The sequence below is a fragment of the Dasypus novemcinctus genome, chromosome 7 (assembly GCF_030445035.2).
Source record: "Dasypus novemcinctus isolate mDasNov1 chromosome 7, mDasNov1.1.hap2, whole genome shotgun sequence".
NCBI classification, from domain to species: domain Eukaryota; kingdom Metazoa; phylum Chordata; class Mammalia; order Cingulata; family Dasypodidae; genus Dasypus; species Dasypus novemcinctus.
In genome coordinates, this window is record NC_080679.1 from 77464053 (window position 1) to 77479654 (window position 15602).

At 41.2% G+C, this 15602-nt stretch overlaps 1 protein-coding gene across 3 annotated transcripts in view; it reads right to left on the reverse strand.

The window, feature by feature from the left end:
• Positions 1–150: 150 nt before the first annotated feature.
• GAD1 (glutamate decarboxylase 1) overlaps positions 151–15602 on the reverse strand; it is a 43023-nt gene continuing 27571 nt past the window's right edge. For all 3 annotated transcript variants that reach the window (XM_004460785.5, XM_071216304.1, XM_004460787.5), the window contains 10 exons: positions 14641–14756; positions 14477–14556; positions 14199–14253; positions 12587–12703; positions 11459–11523; positions 8388–8466; positions 7162–7311; positions 4476–4583; positions 2791–2880; positions 151–1577 (listed from right to left, as the gene is read on the reverse strand). In XM_004460785.5, coding sequence (XP_004460842.2) covers positions 1404–1577; positions 2791–2880; positions 4476–4583; positions 7162–7311; positions 8388–8466; positions 11459–11523; positions 12587–12703; positions 14199–14253; positions 14477–14556; positions 14641–14756 — 1034 coding nt within the window. In that variant the 3' untranslated portion in view covers positions 151–1403. The remainder of the gene's footprint in view (positions 1578–2790; positions 2881–4475; positions 4584–7161; positions 7312–8387; positions 8467–11458; positions 11524–12586; positions 12704–14198; positions 14254–14476; positions 14557–14640; positions 14757–15602) is intronic.

The window sequence follows — 15602 nt, forward strand, 5'->3', positions numbered from 1 at the left end:
CTGGAACGTACGGCGGTGAGTTCAGCCCCAGCTGGACGGGGTACTGAGCATCACCGAGAGTGGGCAGAAAGGGAACGAACGGGCTGTGGTTGTTCTCAGTAACTCTAGTTGGAAAAATTTCTCAGCATGAAACACAGAATCGAAGAAAAGTTTGTTCAAATTCTCCATGGAGAATATTTTTATTGATTGATAATCTTCTTGCATACTCTAAAACGCACAGTGTGAATTTCCTTTCTTCAAAAACAGTTGTGAGCCTGGTCAGTGTGTCTGAGATCTTCAGAAGGTCTTCGGAAACATGGCCTTAGGTTTCAGCTAAGCAAGTCACAGAGATTGGTCATGAATTACTACAAGTTACAGGGGGTCTAGTTATTATCCAACAGTTACTAGAAAAGCCTTGAGAACACCATACAGATAGTCAGACGGAGAAGGTAGTAGAAGAGCAGGTGCTGCTTTAGGAATGCGAGTTCCTTATGTACGACTCTATATACAGTAGCAGAATTCTTTTACAGACAGTAAACTTATGCTTAAGCCATTATTTAAGGGCACTCTAATATAAATACAAGTCTCACTAATTTTAATCTTCTCTTTGGCTCACAAATGCACGAAAATACCATAAACAGTATTCAGAACTTACTTCAATAATATATAAATAAGATACATTACAAATGGGAAGAAAATACAAGACACCTCTTCAGCATGGAAAATCTCTGAATATAAATATTTCATTTACCTACAATAAACAATCATTGACATCATTACATGTATTCTTCTCCCCCCCCCCAAATCCAGACAACAGTAATACACACAATTGACACAAATTAATCTCTAAAAATACAGCAATAGCACACTTGTAACAATGACTGCTACTACTTTCCCCTAATAGTATACTCATGGGGAGGGTGTGACTCTTGTCATCTAGTGATGCTTCTTCTCATTCATCATGACTTCAGGTGGGAGAAACACAGGCATTGAAGTCAACTTCCCTTGGCTCCTAAAACACTTCAGTTGGAAAAGCATCTTTCCTGTGGTTACTGGACAAGCTGGTTTGCAGCACATTTAGCCCCTCAGTAACTGTTGAAGGTAAAGTAAACTCTCTTGAAGAGAGAAACATGCTATGATCTATTACTAAGCTATACATATACATGTACATATACATATACATGTACATATACATAGAGGTATATATAACTGTACATATATACTGTATTCCTAATGTGCAATTTTTAAAAAGAACATTATTTCCTAACTATGACAAACAAGCGTAAATAAGGTTTTAACAGTATTCTTCAAGATATTATAATTTTCCTCAATGAAATGGCCTAAGTGATTCAGTAATGTATAGAGGTTTGTTCTACAGTGCCAGAGGGGAAAGGGAGTTCCCAGAAACTTGTGTTCTTGAGTTCTTACAGATCCTGGCCCAGTCTTTCTATCTCCTCAATGAGGAAGTTGATGTCAGACTGAGTAGCGGCTGGGTTCGAGATCACCATCCGGAAGAAGTTGGCTTTGTCTCCCTGAGGCTGGTAGCCGACCATGGTTGTGCCCGACTCCATCATCAGGGCTTTGATTTTTGGAGCCACCTTGGGATTGAAATCACAGAACAAAATTCAAGACTGCAATTTTTAACAATTTAATCCAATTTTTGGTTGGGAAAAGAGCAACTTGCTCTTTACTATTTGTGTTTCTATTGATATAAAGACAAAGAAATATTTTGTATCCATACTCATACTGTCTTACAACTCTTTAAGGTCTACCCAGTCATAAGTTCCCTCAGACAGTACTGTGACTGAATTTTGAGTCAGTCATGCAATAAAGAAAATAAAACCAAAACCAAACCAAAGCCAAACCCCCCCAAAATTCTTGTGGGCAATACCACATTTAAGGCCTCTGCATAATCCAGAGACCAAGATACTCCCTGGCCCATAGGCAATGTTCAACAAATATTTGTTGAATGGCTGGGTGAAAGAAAGAATACAAAAATTATATGTAGTACCAACAACTAGAAATAATATATAAACTAGATATAGAAATCAATGACTAGAACAAATCAACATTATAATAGGCTTGAACTTCCAACTGCCCTGCATACAGCCTCTTTAATGGCTATCACCAGTCAAAGACAGACTAGCATCCTTCAGGGGTTCCTGCTGTGTCTGCACCATGCCAAGAGAACAGTCCAGACCCAAGGAGAAGGCCATACACCACTCCATTAGGATAAGTCCACCCCAGGTCTTTATTTTGTATTTCTCCCCCAACAGAAAGACACGTTAGAATGTTGTGATAGTTAGGCTAAAGTGTCAACTCAGTCAGGTAATTGTGACCAGCTGTTTGGTCAAGCAAGCACTGGGCTAATTGTAATACAAGGGCATTTATGGACTGTAGTCACCATTGACTTTACTGCATTGGTAAATCATAAATAGCTGGTTATAATTACATCAATCAGGGAGATTGCCATTAGCAATGAGTGATGCTTTATCCAATCATTTCAATGCCTTAAAAGGGGAAGAAATGCCAGCATTGAGTGAGAACTCCCCAGCTAGTCTTTGGACAGTCAATGTCTCTCAGAACTCATCAAGGACCTTCACTGGACTTTCATGGGAGCCCCTGGCTGCAGCCTGCCTGCGGAACCTGGACTTGTGCATCCCCACAGTTGTGTGAGAGACTCTGATAAAATCTCTTACTATTGACAGATATTTCTTGTTGATTCTGTTTCCCTAGAGAACCCTGACTAATACAAATGGGGACCAGCCAGAGATTGCAGAGGGCTGGGTGAGACAAGCAGGGATCTCATACCTTGTGTAGCTTTTCCCGTCGCTCAGGGCTATCTGGAACACCTCTAAGGCTTTGTGGAATATACCAGAAACAGACGTTTGTGTGCTCAGGCTGCAGAGATTTTAACAAACACAACAAATAAGCCATAAGAGCTTGAGAGAAAGCTGTCCCCTAACCCATATGCACTCTTTTGAAAGTTCTCAAACAAAGAAAATGGCTAATTCCATCTTGAAAGCAATGTGATTAGAAAACTAAGGAGAACAATACCTGGTTTATCCAATCAAATCTGGCCACAGAGCTATTCCCCAATAACCAATTATCTAGAAAACTTATCACCTTTAAACACTGAAGTTGTTTAAATAATTTTTAAAAATATTATTTTTCAAATTTTTAAAAATTTGTTTCTCTTTAAAAAAGACACATAAATCACACAAAATGTTACATTAAAAAATATAAGAGGTTCCTATATACCCCACTCCCTACCTCCTGAAATTATTTTTAAAATTTATATTATTTAGGTGACTAAAAAAAAAGTATTATCCATTTCACCATTTTGTAGTATCTCACATATAGAAGAGAGTTGAAACATAGTTTATTTTGTTGATACTGAGTATTTTATTAGTTTATTATACTGACACTAAATTTTTTCTTGATGACCCAGGATTATCATTGTGAACATTAATATTTATTTTAAACCATAAGACAGGGCTTAATGAGTTGCCAAAACTGTTTTGTGTCCCTGCATTAAAGATTCTTGTGCTTTCTGAGTTCTTCTGTATTCTTGCTAGAGTTTTCCCATTTCTTCCCTAGTGCCATGTACCTTCACTGTGCCTGCCTCTCTCTGGCTTGAGATATCTCATTTGCTGTTTCTGATCTACTATTAGAATCTTTAAAATAGTGGAAATGATCAGCAGCGCTCCATAGGTGAAATGCTGGAGCACTGTATCATCGCTTTTAACTCTCAAGGCCCTTTTTCTCTCATTTAGTGACTCTCGGATGTACTCCTAGTAATAGCTTAGGTTGCCTGATAAATGGAGTAATGCTGCATGTGGACAGTGTTGTACTGTCCTGGGTTATGAGTGGATTTTGTTTTATTCACCTCTGGCCCCTCTCCCATCTTTTTTGAATCATGTAAATTGCATGAGGGCAGGAGTAGAATCTGTTTGGTCATTTCTCTATAACCCAGCTCCTGGCACAATGCCTGCTACACAGCAGGCACTCAGTAGATATTGGTACAATTCCTTTACCATGAGCTACGTGGATGTGCACTCAGGCAAAGACAGTTTTATCTTGCTCTCTTCCTAAAGAATTTATGTAAAGCAGAATATCATTTTGGAACCAGTCTTGGGAAACAAGGATATAACCATTGTATAAGCTTCCTGGAAATGAGAAACACTTTATCAGGGAGGTTTTACATAGTATTAAGACAAACCTAGTGATGATGAAGGATTCAGACCTGCCAAGTAAAGACCTTTTATCTGCAAAGGGTTGGCCTAGAGCTACACCATTATAAAAGAGGTATAGGGGGAAAGTCACCCCAAGCTATCAGAAGAAAGTTCACAAACAAGGAGGGTATTAAATGAAGAGAGCGCATAAGAATGAAATTTGGAAACAGCTTTTGGCAATGTGGAAAAATATGGCTTCAGGTGCTTCCCTCAATAGGTTTTCCAGAAACAATGTACATCTGGTCTATGATGACAACCTACCTCACCATCGAAAACCATCTCAAATTCTTCTCTGTTTTTAATCTTGGCATAGAGGTACTCAGCCAGTTCCAGGCATTTGTTGATCTGATTTTCAAATCCCACTGTGCCCTGTATTAAAAAGAAGTCATGGGAAGTGGATGCGGATCAACTGATAGAGAGCTTCCGCCTACCATATTGGGGGACCTGGGTTAGATCCCTTGGCCTCTTGGTGAAAAAGAAGAAAAAGTGTGCCCATGCAGCAAGCCAGTGCCCACACAAGTACCCATGTGATGACCCAGTGCCCGCACAAGTGCCTGAGTGCCCACGTGAGTGGCCACGTGAGTGCCCGCATGGTGAACCAGAACCCTGTGCAAGTGAGTCGTGCAGCAAGATGATGATGCATCAAAAGAGAGACAAGGGGAGAGTCAAGGTGAAGCACAGCAGAAGCCAGGAATTGAGGTGGTGCAATTGACAGGAAACCTCTCTTTCCATCAGAGGTCTCTAGGATCGAATCCTAGTGAATCCTAGAGGAGAGAAAATGAGAAGAGAAGACAACACAGACAGCAAAAACAGGAGGGTGGAAGGAGGGGAAGGGGCGGAAATAACTAAATAAATCTTTTTAAAAAAATCATGTTTGTTGGTGAAACAACATGTTCTCTGACTGGGCTTTAGGGAAGGCTATGCAGTCCTGGTCTATTGGAAACATAAAAAGAGTATTCTTGGAGAAGGTTAGAAAGAACTGTCTAATTAAATAGGTAAATCTTTTTCACAACTCTGTACACAATGAAATGAAGTGTGCCTGCTTGCTCTTCTGAAGGCCCTCTAGGTCTCGGCAGTTATGCTCAGTAGGGCTTTTAGCTCCCTGCTAGCTATTCACAGCTTGGATCTGCAGCATAGTTCTGGTTTGCTTTAGGATAGTGCTCTTCACAGTGACATCTATGGAATGAGGCCAGACCACAAACTGTTTACAACTGGCCCATGATGAGATAAATATGGAAACTGAAATTAAGCATAAGAAACTTTTGCAGCAATTTGACAGAAAAAGTTCATGTCTATTGAGTCTAATAAAAATTGGAGCTTGTATGGTTTTTAAATTTCATTTTTCTAGCAATTCATTTGTACTGCACAGGTCCATTATAAGTTAAAAAACAGAACAAAGAACTGGTTCTTTGCCACAGATAGTTTGAGGAACACTGCTTTAGAATACACCGCCCCCCCCACCCCCCCATCCCCCCAGCAAATCCTGGCCAAACATACCCCAGGCTCTCCCAGGCAGGTGGTCTTCCGTTTAATGCAGCATTCTCACTTTTTGGTAGCAGGCAGGCAGGCAGATGGGGAAGCCAATGGTCTTAATACATGCCCTGAGATGGCAATAGTTCCAACTACTGGCAAACTGGTTGAGTGTGAGTTTCCAAAGCCAGCATGGCTGATGAGCATGAGGGTTGTCAAGTGGGCCGGGTGTTAACAAGGACAGCAGATGCACAAGGCTGGCATGTGCAATGTAAATGGGTCTGGGCAAAGGCCAACGCTGGCAAAGTGTAAGCCTCCCCACGCAGTGCCACTGATGACCGTACGTCCTGGCAGGGTATGAGGGTATGAAGTCCACACCAGGGCCCCACCTCAGCAACCAGTGCGCCGAGAGCCAAGACTCTGGCAGTAGTTCCAGAGATTATTAGGCAAAATAAAGGAACAAGCTACTGAGACAAGTCATGTGGTTATTATATTCAAAATGATAGCACTCTTGTTAACAGTTTGAGTTTCTGTTGTTGCAATTTATAGCTATTTATATGTTTAAAATTCCTATAATGGTTTTGTGGTAGAAATCAAATTCAGGCTATTTCTACATTAAGACAAAATGACTTAATGAGGAAGAAAACTAATCAGTCAAATTCTTCCCACAGAACAAATATCCAACTCACTAGATAATTCTCTACAAAACTTCAATGTTTTGGTGTTAAGTAGATACAATCTGGAAATTATTAAAATTAATGTAGGTAAATAAAAACAGCACATGCTATATAAAGCTGTGAAATCAAAATTGCCTTTACTTGATTGGAGAAAAATACCTTTGAAACAAATAGTCACTTGGTAATTCATTTTCTCCCCCATATTTTGGGAGAAACTCCAAAAATTAGCTTTTTTCTAGACCCAGAAATAACCTCAAAGGGCTGATGATGAATGCAGACACAGCATGTTTCAGTCTAGCAAAATTTCTCAGAATAAAGTGTATATTTTCTAGGGCAGTATACAGAGTACAAATAATGGAAAGGATGTTATTTAAATAGAACCTAAAACTGTCATATATATTCCATGATTAGAGGCCTTATAAAGTATTTCAGGGATCTGCACAGAATAATGCAGTAATTTAAACTTTTATCTCTTTCTCTGCATCAGTACTCAATAATTTCAGCATCTCTAAATTTTGCTATGGAAGTCCTTATTTTGGCATACATTTTAGCTGTTGTAAGAGAAAGTTATTAGAAAACATAATTCAAATTGAGGAGACTGAATGGAAGGAGGGAGACCTTGACATAAGGGATAAAGTTATTTCATTACCCCAAAAAGGAAATTGCAGTTAAGCCAATTATCTAGATATTGATTACACAGTGCACAGCGAATTATCTGTGATATATCTTTGCCTCTCTTTTGCCAGCCAGCCTGTGCAAATGACATTTCTGCCCCTTTTCCTGAATTCCCTCCTTTGTACCTTTGCTTTCCACATCAACCAGAACTTGAAAATGTCCACGTGGCGGCCGCACTGAATTGCCTTGTCCCCGGTGTCGTAGGAGACGTCATACTGCTTGTCTGGCTGGAAAAGGTATCCTGCACACATCTGGTTGCATCCTTGGAGTATCCCCTATCACGGAAATCAGAGACATGGGTGTGTCTGTGCTCACACTTCTGAGGTGTGGACGGCTTTGGAACAGGGCGGGCTGTGCAGGTACCTGGAAGGAGGGCCTCGGCATCCCATGCCACGCAACATTTCTTCTAATGTCTCAGTGTTCTTCTTTAAAGCTACGCTTAGGAAATATCACCTTTGCCTCTTTCCCTTCTGTTACTTTGATTAGAAAATGATCATTTATCTTGGATGCCTCAAAACACGAGTCCCACCATCCCTCTACAGGGCTTTTGGGAATGTGTGTGGGTATTTTGGGTGGTTTCAAAGATGGGAAAGTGCTATGGCATTCAGTGGGCAGGTGGTAGGGATGTACGTTTCCCGCAGTGGGTGGCGGTCTCATACTACGGGGAGCACCCTCAATGAGTCTTCCATTCTTTTCCAGGATCTTTTATGAAGTTAAAACTGAAGTAAACAGCTTGTGTAGATTTGAACTCCTTACAAGCTGGAGACTTTTTGGATGCTGAAATCTGCAAAAGTTTTATTAGAGCAATAATGCATGGGAGGGCAGCTAAAATTAGCTGTGCAAAGGAAGGAATGTAGCACTGATCCATTTTTAGAAGCTTTTTGATCAATATTCCTTCTTATTCTAAGTTGACATTTGTAGTTCTTGTTCCACCTAATTTATTTCAGCTCTTGGGACCACAAATTTAGGTTAAGAATTTGAACTGTGTTTCAATGATCACTTTTTGTCCTCACTGAGGCGAGACTTGGTATTTCACCCTCACTCAACCTTTCTCATTTCTGTGAATGTGAAGGAATGTTAAATTATCTAATCCCCTTAAAGTTTCTGTCACAGCAGAGCCCTGAGTACCCAAAAAGGGAGAAGGGCAGTGGAGAGCAATGGGTAGGAGGAAGCACCAGGTTAGCCAATGGCTTCCAGACAAGGGAAGGAAAGAATGGCAGTGGTGGCCTCACAGTGGGGCTGCCAGGCTTGTGAGTTGTCAACAAGCCCTGTAAAAGGCGCCACGCTTTCCCTTCCCATGCCGTCTAAATGACATGTGGGTTGGCAGTTTATCTCAGGAGGGAGTACAGACCTTCTCCTTGACGAGAATGGCAGAGCACTGCAGTAGCACGCCCATCATCTTGTGGGGGTTCCAGGTGACTGAGTTGGCCCTGAAAGAAGCACAGGATACTTTCAGAAGGTGCAGGTGTCAGAAGGAAGCAGCTGTGCTCCTGAGGAAAACACCACCCATCTCAACTCCTAACTGGACTAATCCGATGGTAAACAAATACTTTGCAGGCAGTCTCGGGGTATTAAGTTGTGGACTGCCTCTTTAAATAATTGCTATTAATAATAGCTCATATATGTCAGTAACTTCTTATATGTCCTCTCGTTAAGAGAGCTTTACAGATAGATAAGTATGGTGTTGTGGTTAAGAACTTGGGCTTTAGAGCTACACTGTCCACGTCTGAATCCTGGCTCTGGCTGTTGCTGGCTTGGGCAAGTTATAGAACTCCTCTGTACCTCAGTTTTTCCATCTATAAAATGGAGAGAATAAGTGTCTACCACAAAGAATGGAATGAAGAATAAAATGACTTAGGCTTCCTTTTACATTCCTGTTCTTATTTACAAAACGGGCTGGGGATGCTGACCTACCTACTTATGGGGTAGTATGAAGAGTGACACCTAAAAACAAGCATCAACTAGACTGATCTAGACTAAGACTACCTAGCAGCAATGTTTAAATGCAAATGAGCAGGATATTGCCAGTTTAGGCGGCAACGATAGCTTAACAAGCACAGTCTCCTAGCAACCGCCTCACTCTGTCAGACACAATTAAATGGTTAAGGAGCACACAAGCCAGGGCATTACAGAAACAACTAAGTATAACGTACAATGATTAAAACTTGGTAACTTTGCTTCAGTATTTACAGACTCCTTCCCAATTGCCTGGCCCACAGCTGGGCTCTGTGTTTTAATGCCTGGGCAGGATGCTTTCCCTGACCTAGCAACTGACTCGAAATTACACTGCCTCTGCTCTCCCTGTCTTTAAACCCTGGCTGTGGATTTTTAACCTCCTCATCTTGCTTAGGTCTTTCAGAGGAAAATAATTTAGTGTATATGTGACTACAGGGTGTGTACTGTATTTCAAGAAGAGAGAAAGGCCTGAAATATATTTCCCGAATGCATAGTGAAGAAAAGACAAAAGTTCCAAGAAAAGTTGACCAAATGCTTTTCTCATTAAAAAGTGTCAGTGTCAAGCCATCTTTAAAAGGTTGTGAGTTTAATCAATTTTCTCATTGCTCTTATTCACTGAGTCATTAAAAAATCATATTTTGGTCTCATAAAATGTCTTAAGTGGTTTTCTGAATGTCCTAAAGATCTGAAGTAAATGATTCTTTGCTGCTACAAATAGAAAATCATAAGACATGATATGCATTCGATTTCCTTTAGAAGACATATGTGCTTTAAAATGTTAGAAAAGAAAAAGTCTCGTGCAAAATGTTTCAGGTTTTTCTAGACTCAAAAGATGGAAAATGAAAATTGCTTGAGAAATCTAAACTACAGTTGCAGTGGTTCATCTACACTTAATCTATTATCCTCCAAATTATAGGGTCATATAATTGCTTCAAAGAGCCAGTTTCACTCACTACAACACCGCCTTTTCAAAACAGAGACATAAGGGAGGAGGTACAGTAGAGATTAAAAAAAAAAAGCCAGTGCTCTTGCTACACAAGAAGCCACCAGTGCTTTCCCTGACGCCAGTCTGCTCTCTACTTTTCTCAATCAGCTACCACCTCTCTCACTTTGCTCCAGCAACACTGGCCTCTTCCATGGTCCTCCAACTTGCCAAAAACAGTTCTGCCTCAGGGCCTTTGCATTTGCCATTCCTTCTGTTGGGAATGTTCTTCCCAAATCCTTGCTCTATCTCTGCGTATATCTCAGTATCTGCTGAAATGTCACCTCCTTAGAAAGGCCTCTGACCACCCTGTCTAAAATAGCATGCCTCGTCACACATTGTTACCTAACACTATTTTGTTTTTCTTACCTATCAGACAGATTTCATATCTGTTTATGAACATCTAGCCCACTGGGATGTGACTTAAGGAGGGCAAGGATTTGTGCTCAGTAAATTTTTGCTAATGGATAAGTGAATCATTTTGAGTTTCATTATGGATCACTGCCAAGGAGTCAGATCAAAATCATATTTGGCTTAGAAGAGCCACTAAATCTGAATGGTGAAAAAGAAAAAGAAATAAGTTAGGGTTGCTGAGTGTCCTTCCCCTTTTCAAGCAGTAAGCTTACTGAGAAAGAAAACAAAATGAATTATGCCCTTTCTCTGCCCTTTGCAAACTGTGCATCTTCAAATCTCTGCATGAGTTTGTCTCTCTTCTTTTGCTACTTGAGCATCTTCATAATACATCTACTGTTACTCTTATCACATTTTGTTTTAACTCTTTGCTGACTTGTCTTTCTCTCTAAATTGTGGGCTTATGAGAGGACTCATTTGATGGGAAATCCAAGATGATTTCCATGTCATCTTTTTTTTTTTAAAGATTTATTTTTTATTTATTTCTCTCCCCTTCACTCCCCTCTCCCCCCACATTGTCTGCTCTCTTTGTCCACTTGCTGTGTGTTCTGTGACTGCTTCTATCCTTATCAGTGGCACTGGGAATCTGTGTTTCTTTTTGTTGTGTCATCTTGTTGTGTCAGCTCTCCATGAGTGCAGTGCCATTCTCGGGCAGGCTGCACTTTCCCTCACACTGGGCGGCTCTCCTTCCGGGGCGCACTCCTTGCGTGTGGGGCTCCCCTACGCGGGGGACACCCCTGCATGGCAGGGCACTCCTTGCGCGCATCAGCACTGTGCATGGGCCAGCTCCACACGGGTCAGGAGGCCCGGGGCTTGAACCGCAGACCTCCCATGTGGTAGACAGACACCCTATCCATTGGGCGAAGTCTGCTTCCCCCATGTCATCTTTTTATTGCAGGGTACCTACCATACAATACTGCTCAATAAAGGGCTGCTGAACGAAACTGAGCTTAGTCAGATTGAAATGAGATGTTGGGAATCATGGCAAGGGGAGGTGCAGCCAACATCCCCGGGCTCAGCAGCCAGTGTCTGATGCCCCGAATGGAAGGAGGCCTAGTGGGCGGGGGTCATACCTTGCTATGCCACTGAGTTTATGGCGGTGCTTCCTGGACATGAGCAGCCCACCACCCCAGGCAGCCTGTGAGGACAGAGAAAGGAGAGGGACAGGTGATCAGGGACTTTGAAGAACCCAAAACCAGTCACTCCACACGTGATCAGAAGTAACGTAAGAGGTGAAATACAGAAGTGGCTCTGACAAAATGAACCTACACTGTTCAACCAGTGGCAAGGCTAAGTATTCATCAATTGTAATTTCTTTTAGAAAAGTTCCTCCAAGTCAGTGTCAGAGCAACTGTCTCAATGATAACAGGTAATTCGAATCTGAACCTGTGGCCAAGGCCCAAAGCCCCAAAATACTAGGGAAAACCAAAGGCCATCAGGAGAGCCCCAAGGTGGCTCTGGAAGTTACACAAGATTGGAGTCTGCCATCTCACACTCTCCACAGTAGAATTCTAAGGGCCCTGAAAAACCCAGAACCCAGCCCGTGCCAGGCTGGGAGGTCCCACAATTGGAGAGCAAGGCAGTTTTGTGGATCCCATGAGGCATGTTTATTTGCTCGATAGGAGACATGTGCCATTGCTCAGCTGTGGGAAGTTAAGTCCATGAATAGAGAAAGAGGAATATAAAAAAATACCCAGTCACATGTGTGAAAACGCAAATTTTCCCCCAAATTTTGGGAAAATACGGGGCTAAGTCTCTTAGTTGATAATCCCTTCCATATACTGCCTTATTTTTCCTACATTTTCCATACATACGGTTTAGAAAAATGTTTTAGATGGTTGGACAGAAGGCAGGAAGCTGAGCATACATATTCATTGCCACTTTCTAGAAGCTGTATCTTCTATTGTTTCTCTCTGGAAGCAGTTATACTTTGCTCTGTAACCATTTGTCCAAACATAGCTACCTGGGAGGGCGACCGTCTTCTCAGATGAACTACAGAGATAGCAATTGGCCAGTAAGGAACCACACAACTTCCAGAGTTTGTACCTGTGGTGAATGGCTGACGGGGCCAGAGGAGAGCTAGAACTAATGTGGTTGGAGAGGGGGCTGGCTGGGGCCTTGGGAAGAGCTCGAGGCAAAGCATAAGGCAGAGCTGCTTCTAACACCAAGTGCTGGGCAGCTCTGTGAGTTATAGCACTTACGTCAACATGCAGCCAAAGGTTATATTTCTCACATATATCTGCAATCTCCTGTATTGGATCAAAAGCTCCATAAACAGTTGTGCCAGCAGTTGCATTGACATAAAGAGGAACGTATCCCTACAAGGTAAAAGAGGTGAGCTGATTAGCCTTTTTTTAACATTTCTCACTTGCTCATTTCCACTTGAAATAGAAGAATTGCAGAAACCAACTAGGTTGCAACTAGGTTGGTGTTGCATCAGCTCCTATATCTGTATTGGTAGTCATGGGTTGTTTCATTTATTCATTCAACAGACATTTTTGAGTGATTTTTAAATTTTTTTCTTTTTTTCAAGATTTATTTTCATTTTATTTATTTCTTTTCCCCTCATTGTTTGTGCTCACTGTCTCTGTTCGTTGTGTGCATATCTTCTTTTTAGGAGGCACCAGAAACTGAATCTGGGGCCTTCCATGTGACTTTTTTTTGAGTGACTTTTATGTGCCAGGCCAGGCTGGGGCCCATGATAGATGCTGTGGATACAGGAATGAGCACATTAGATGAAGATTTCTACCCTGCTGGAGTCTACAATCAGTGGGGGTGATAGTGGTGGTGACAGACAATAAACAAAATTAAATAGCAAAATAGCATGTTTGCTGGTGATAAATTCTATGGAGGAAAAGAAAACAGGAAAGAGTAATAGTGATTTGAGTGATGGGCAGGTGTTTCTGAATACCGTCTGGAGAGTATTCATTTTTGAAGTTGTAGTGTTCTAAGTTTATCGATATAATAATTTTACTGAAGCATTGTTTGGTTATTTAAAACAGCTCCATACATTAGAGCTAAAACTTTCACTCATAGTAGACACAGGAAAATTTTGATGTGAACAAAAAAAGAAAACAATGAGGAATAGAGTGGAATAAATAGAGCTTAAGACAGATTTGGGGAAATCTGTGAGTTGTGGGTTTGTTTGAAGCTCTGCTCCCCTTCTGTCCTTGCCCAGTCCCAGCAATGTTTCCATCCATTTCCTCTACTGAGACCCCAGCAAACAACTACAGTCAGGGAAAGAGGTATAAGAATGGAACCAAAATAACAATGCACTTGGCAAATGGCCTGACAGCTACCTGGCAATGACTCATGGATACATCTGTTCTACGAGATTTTAAAAAATTTATTTAATAGAATATGTGGAGGCTGGATTCACCAAATATCATGGGCCACCTGCCAAGGCATGGAAGAAGTTTGCTAAATAGAATCCTAAGCTAAAATGGCATTTGTTAAAATGAGATTTTACCTCACAAGTAGCAAGTGGAAAGCTTAATTAAGCTTTATCTTTATAATGCTCAGCTTGTCAATTTAATACAGAACATCATACTAATCATCTGACACAATGAAGAGATTACATGAGGTTTCATGGCTGAATTTTTCATTAAAAAAATTTTGGTATTATGGAGACACAGTTTTAAATCTAAATCACCTCACAAGTTGGAAATAAGCAAATAAATATCTGGGAGTAGTATTTTAGAAACACAATAACATTATCTCATATTATCAAAGGCTTTTTTTGTCTGGAGCAGAAAGAAGGCATTTTTAAAAATTTGTATTCATCAGAGTTTAGAGGTACCTTAAAGTACATACCTTTTGCTTGGCTTCAAGAATTTTTGCCTCTAAATCAGCTGGAATTATCTTCCCTCTGTAATTATTGTAAAAGTAGAGAAATTAAAATGAAGAATCAATCAGATTGCACATGAAAAAACTTCAACAGCAGCAAAAAAGTAATTTAATCGGATATTTTCAACAGACCATTAACAGCTTGGCACACTGTACTGAGCCAGTCCTTCAGCACAATAAAACAAATTTAACAGATGAACACATTTAATACATCAAGAACCTAATATTCACTCTCCCCTGCCTACCTTTCATTGCACTTTATCAAAATCACATTGTCGGTTCCAAAGCCAAGTGCAGCCCCAGCTTTCTTTATAGAATAGTGACTCTGAAACAAACAGAGACTTGATGTTAAAAATTGGATAAAACCTCGGGAAACACCACAACCCATGAGCAGGAGCCCCCAACTCACGTGCTCGGAGGTGAAGAGGACCAGTTTAGGCACAGCCGCCATGCCTTTTGTCTTAACTTCCGGGAAGTACTTGTAGCGAGCAGCCATGATGCTGTACATGTTGGATATGGCTCCCCCTATTGGCAAGCAGACACATGGGGAGGCTGGGCAGGTGTCTCAAGAAATAAGGGCCATCAGAAAGGAAAAGGCTAACACCCTGACAGGGTTACTGGCTTCCCTACTGTGGGGCTTCCCTCTGGACCCTTTGCCCTGGAAATTCAAGTAGTCACTCTCATTACTAAAGCCATATAGGAAACTCAGGTAGAGGCGATTCAAGCTCTCCAGTGCCCTTCCTGCTTGCCGCCTAGACCGAAGGAGGTCGCAGCATCAGTGGCTGCAAAGAGATAGGTGAGTTACAACCTTCCTGCTTCCACTTTCTGCTCAATCTATTTGCTGAACAAAGATGAGTTGGTTCCCTGAGTCAGAAATATAGAGAGAATGATGGAGCCTCGGAAGGAAGCAGTGCCATTTCTTGGTTACCTGTCTGGCCACTGTTCCTCGGCCCAATGGAGTTACTGAATCATTTAGGAGAGCTCTGAGTTTATTAAAATAAAAATAAGCCTGTGTATACCTGAATAAAGATGCAAGGAGAACGGAGGTGGCTATGGAGGTGTGTGTGACCAACGCAAACCAGTCACTTTTGCATCAATTACTTAATGATAAAACATGGTCTGCATGAATAGCTGGGAGGCTTACAATTCTTATTTCTTCTCTTGTTATACATGCTCTCACTGTCCCCCAACACCACCTATAACTCTTCCCTACCTGCAAGAACACCTGTCCTGGTTTTAAATATTCTTCTTGTGTCTATATAAGACTAGAGATTCAAAGTAGATACAGCATTTGGATTGAAGGGGATCAGTCAATTGATAACCTAGATTCATTGATCTGTAGCTTAATTAAACTTTTTTGACAGGACAGAC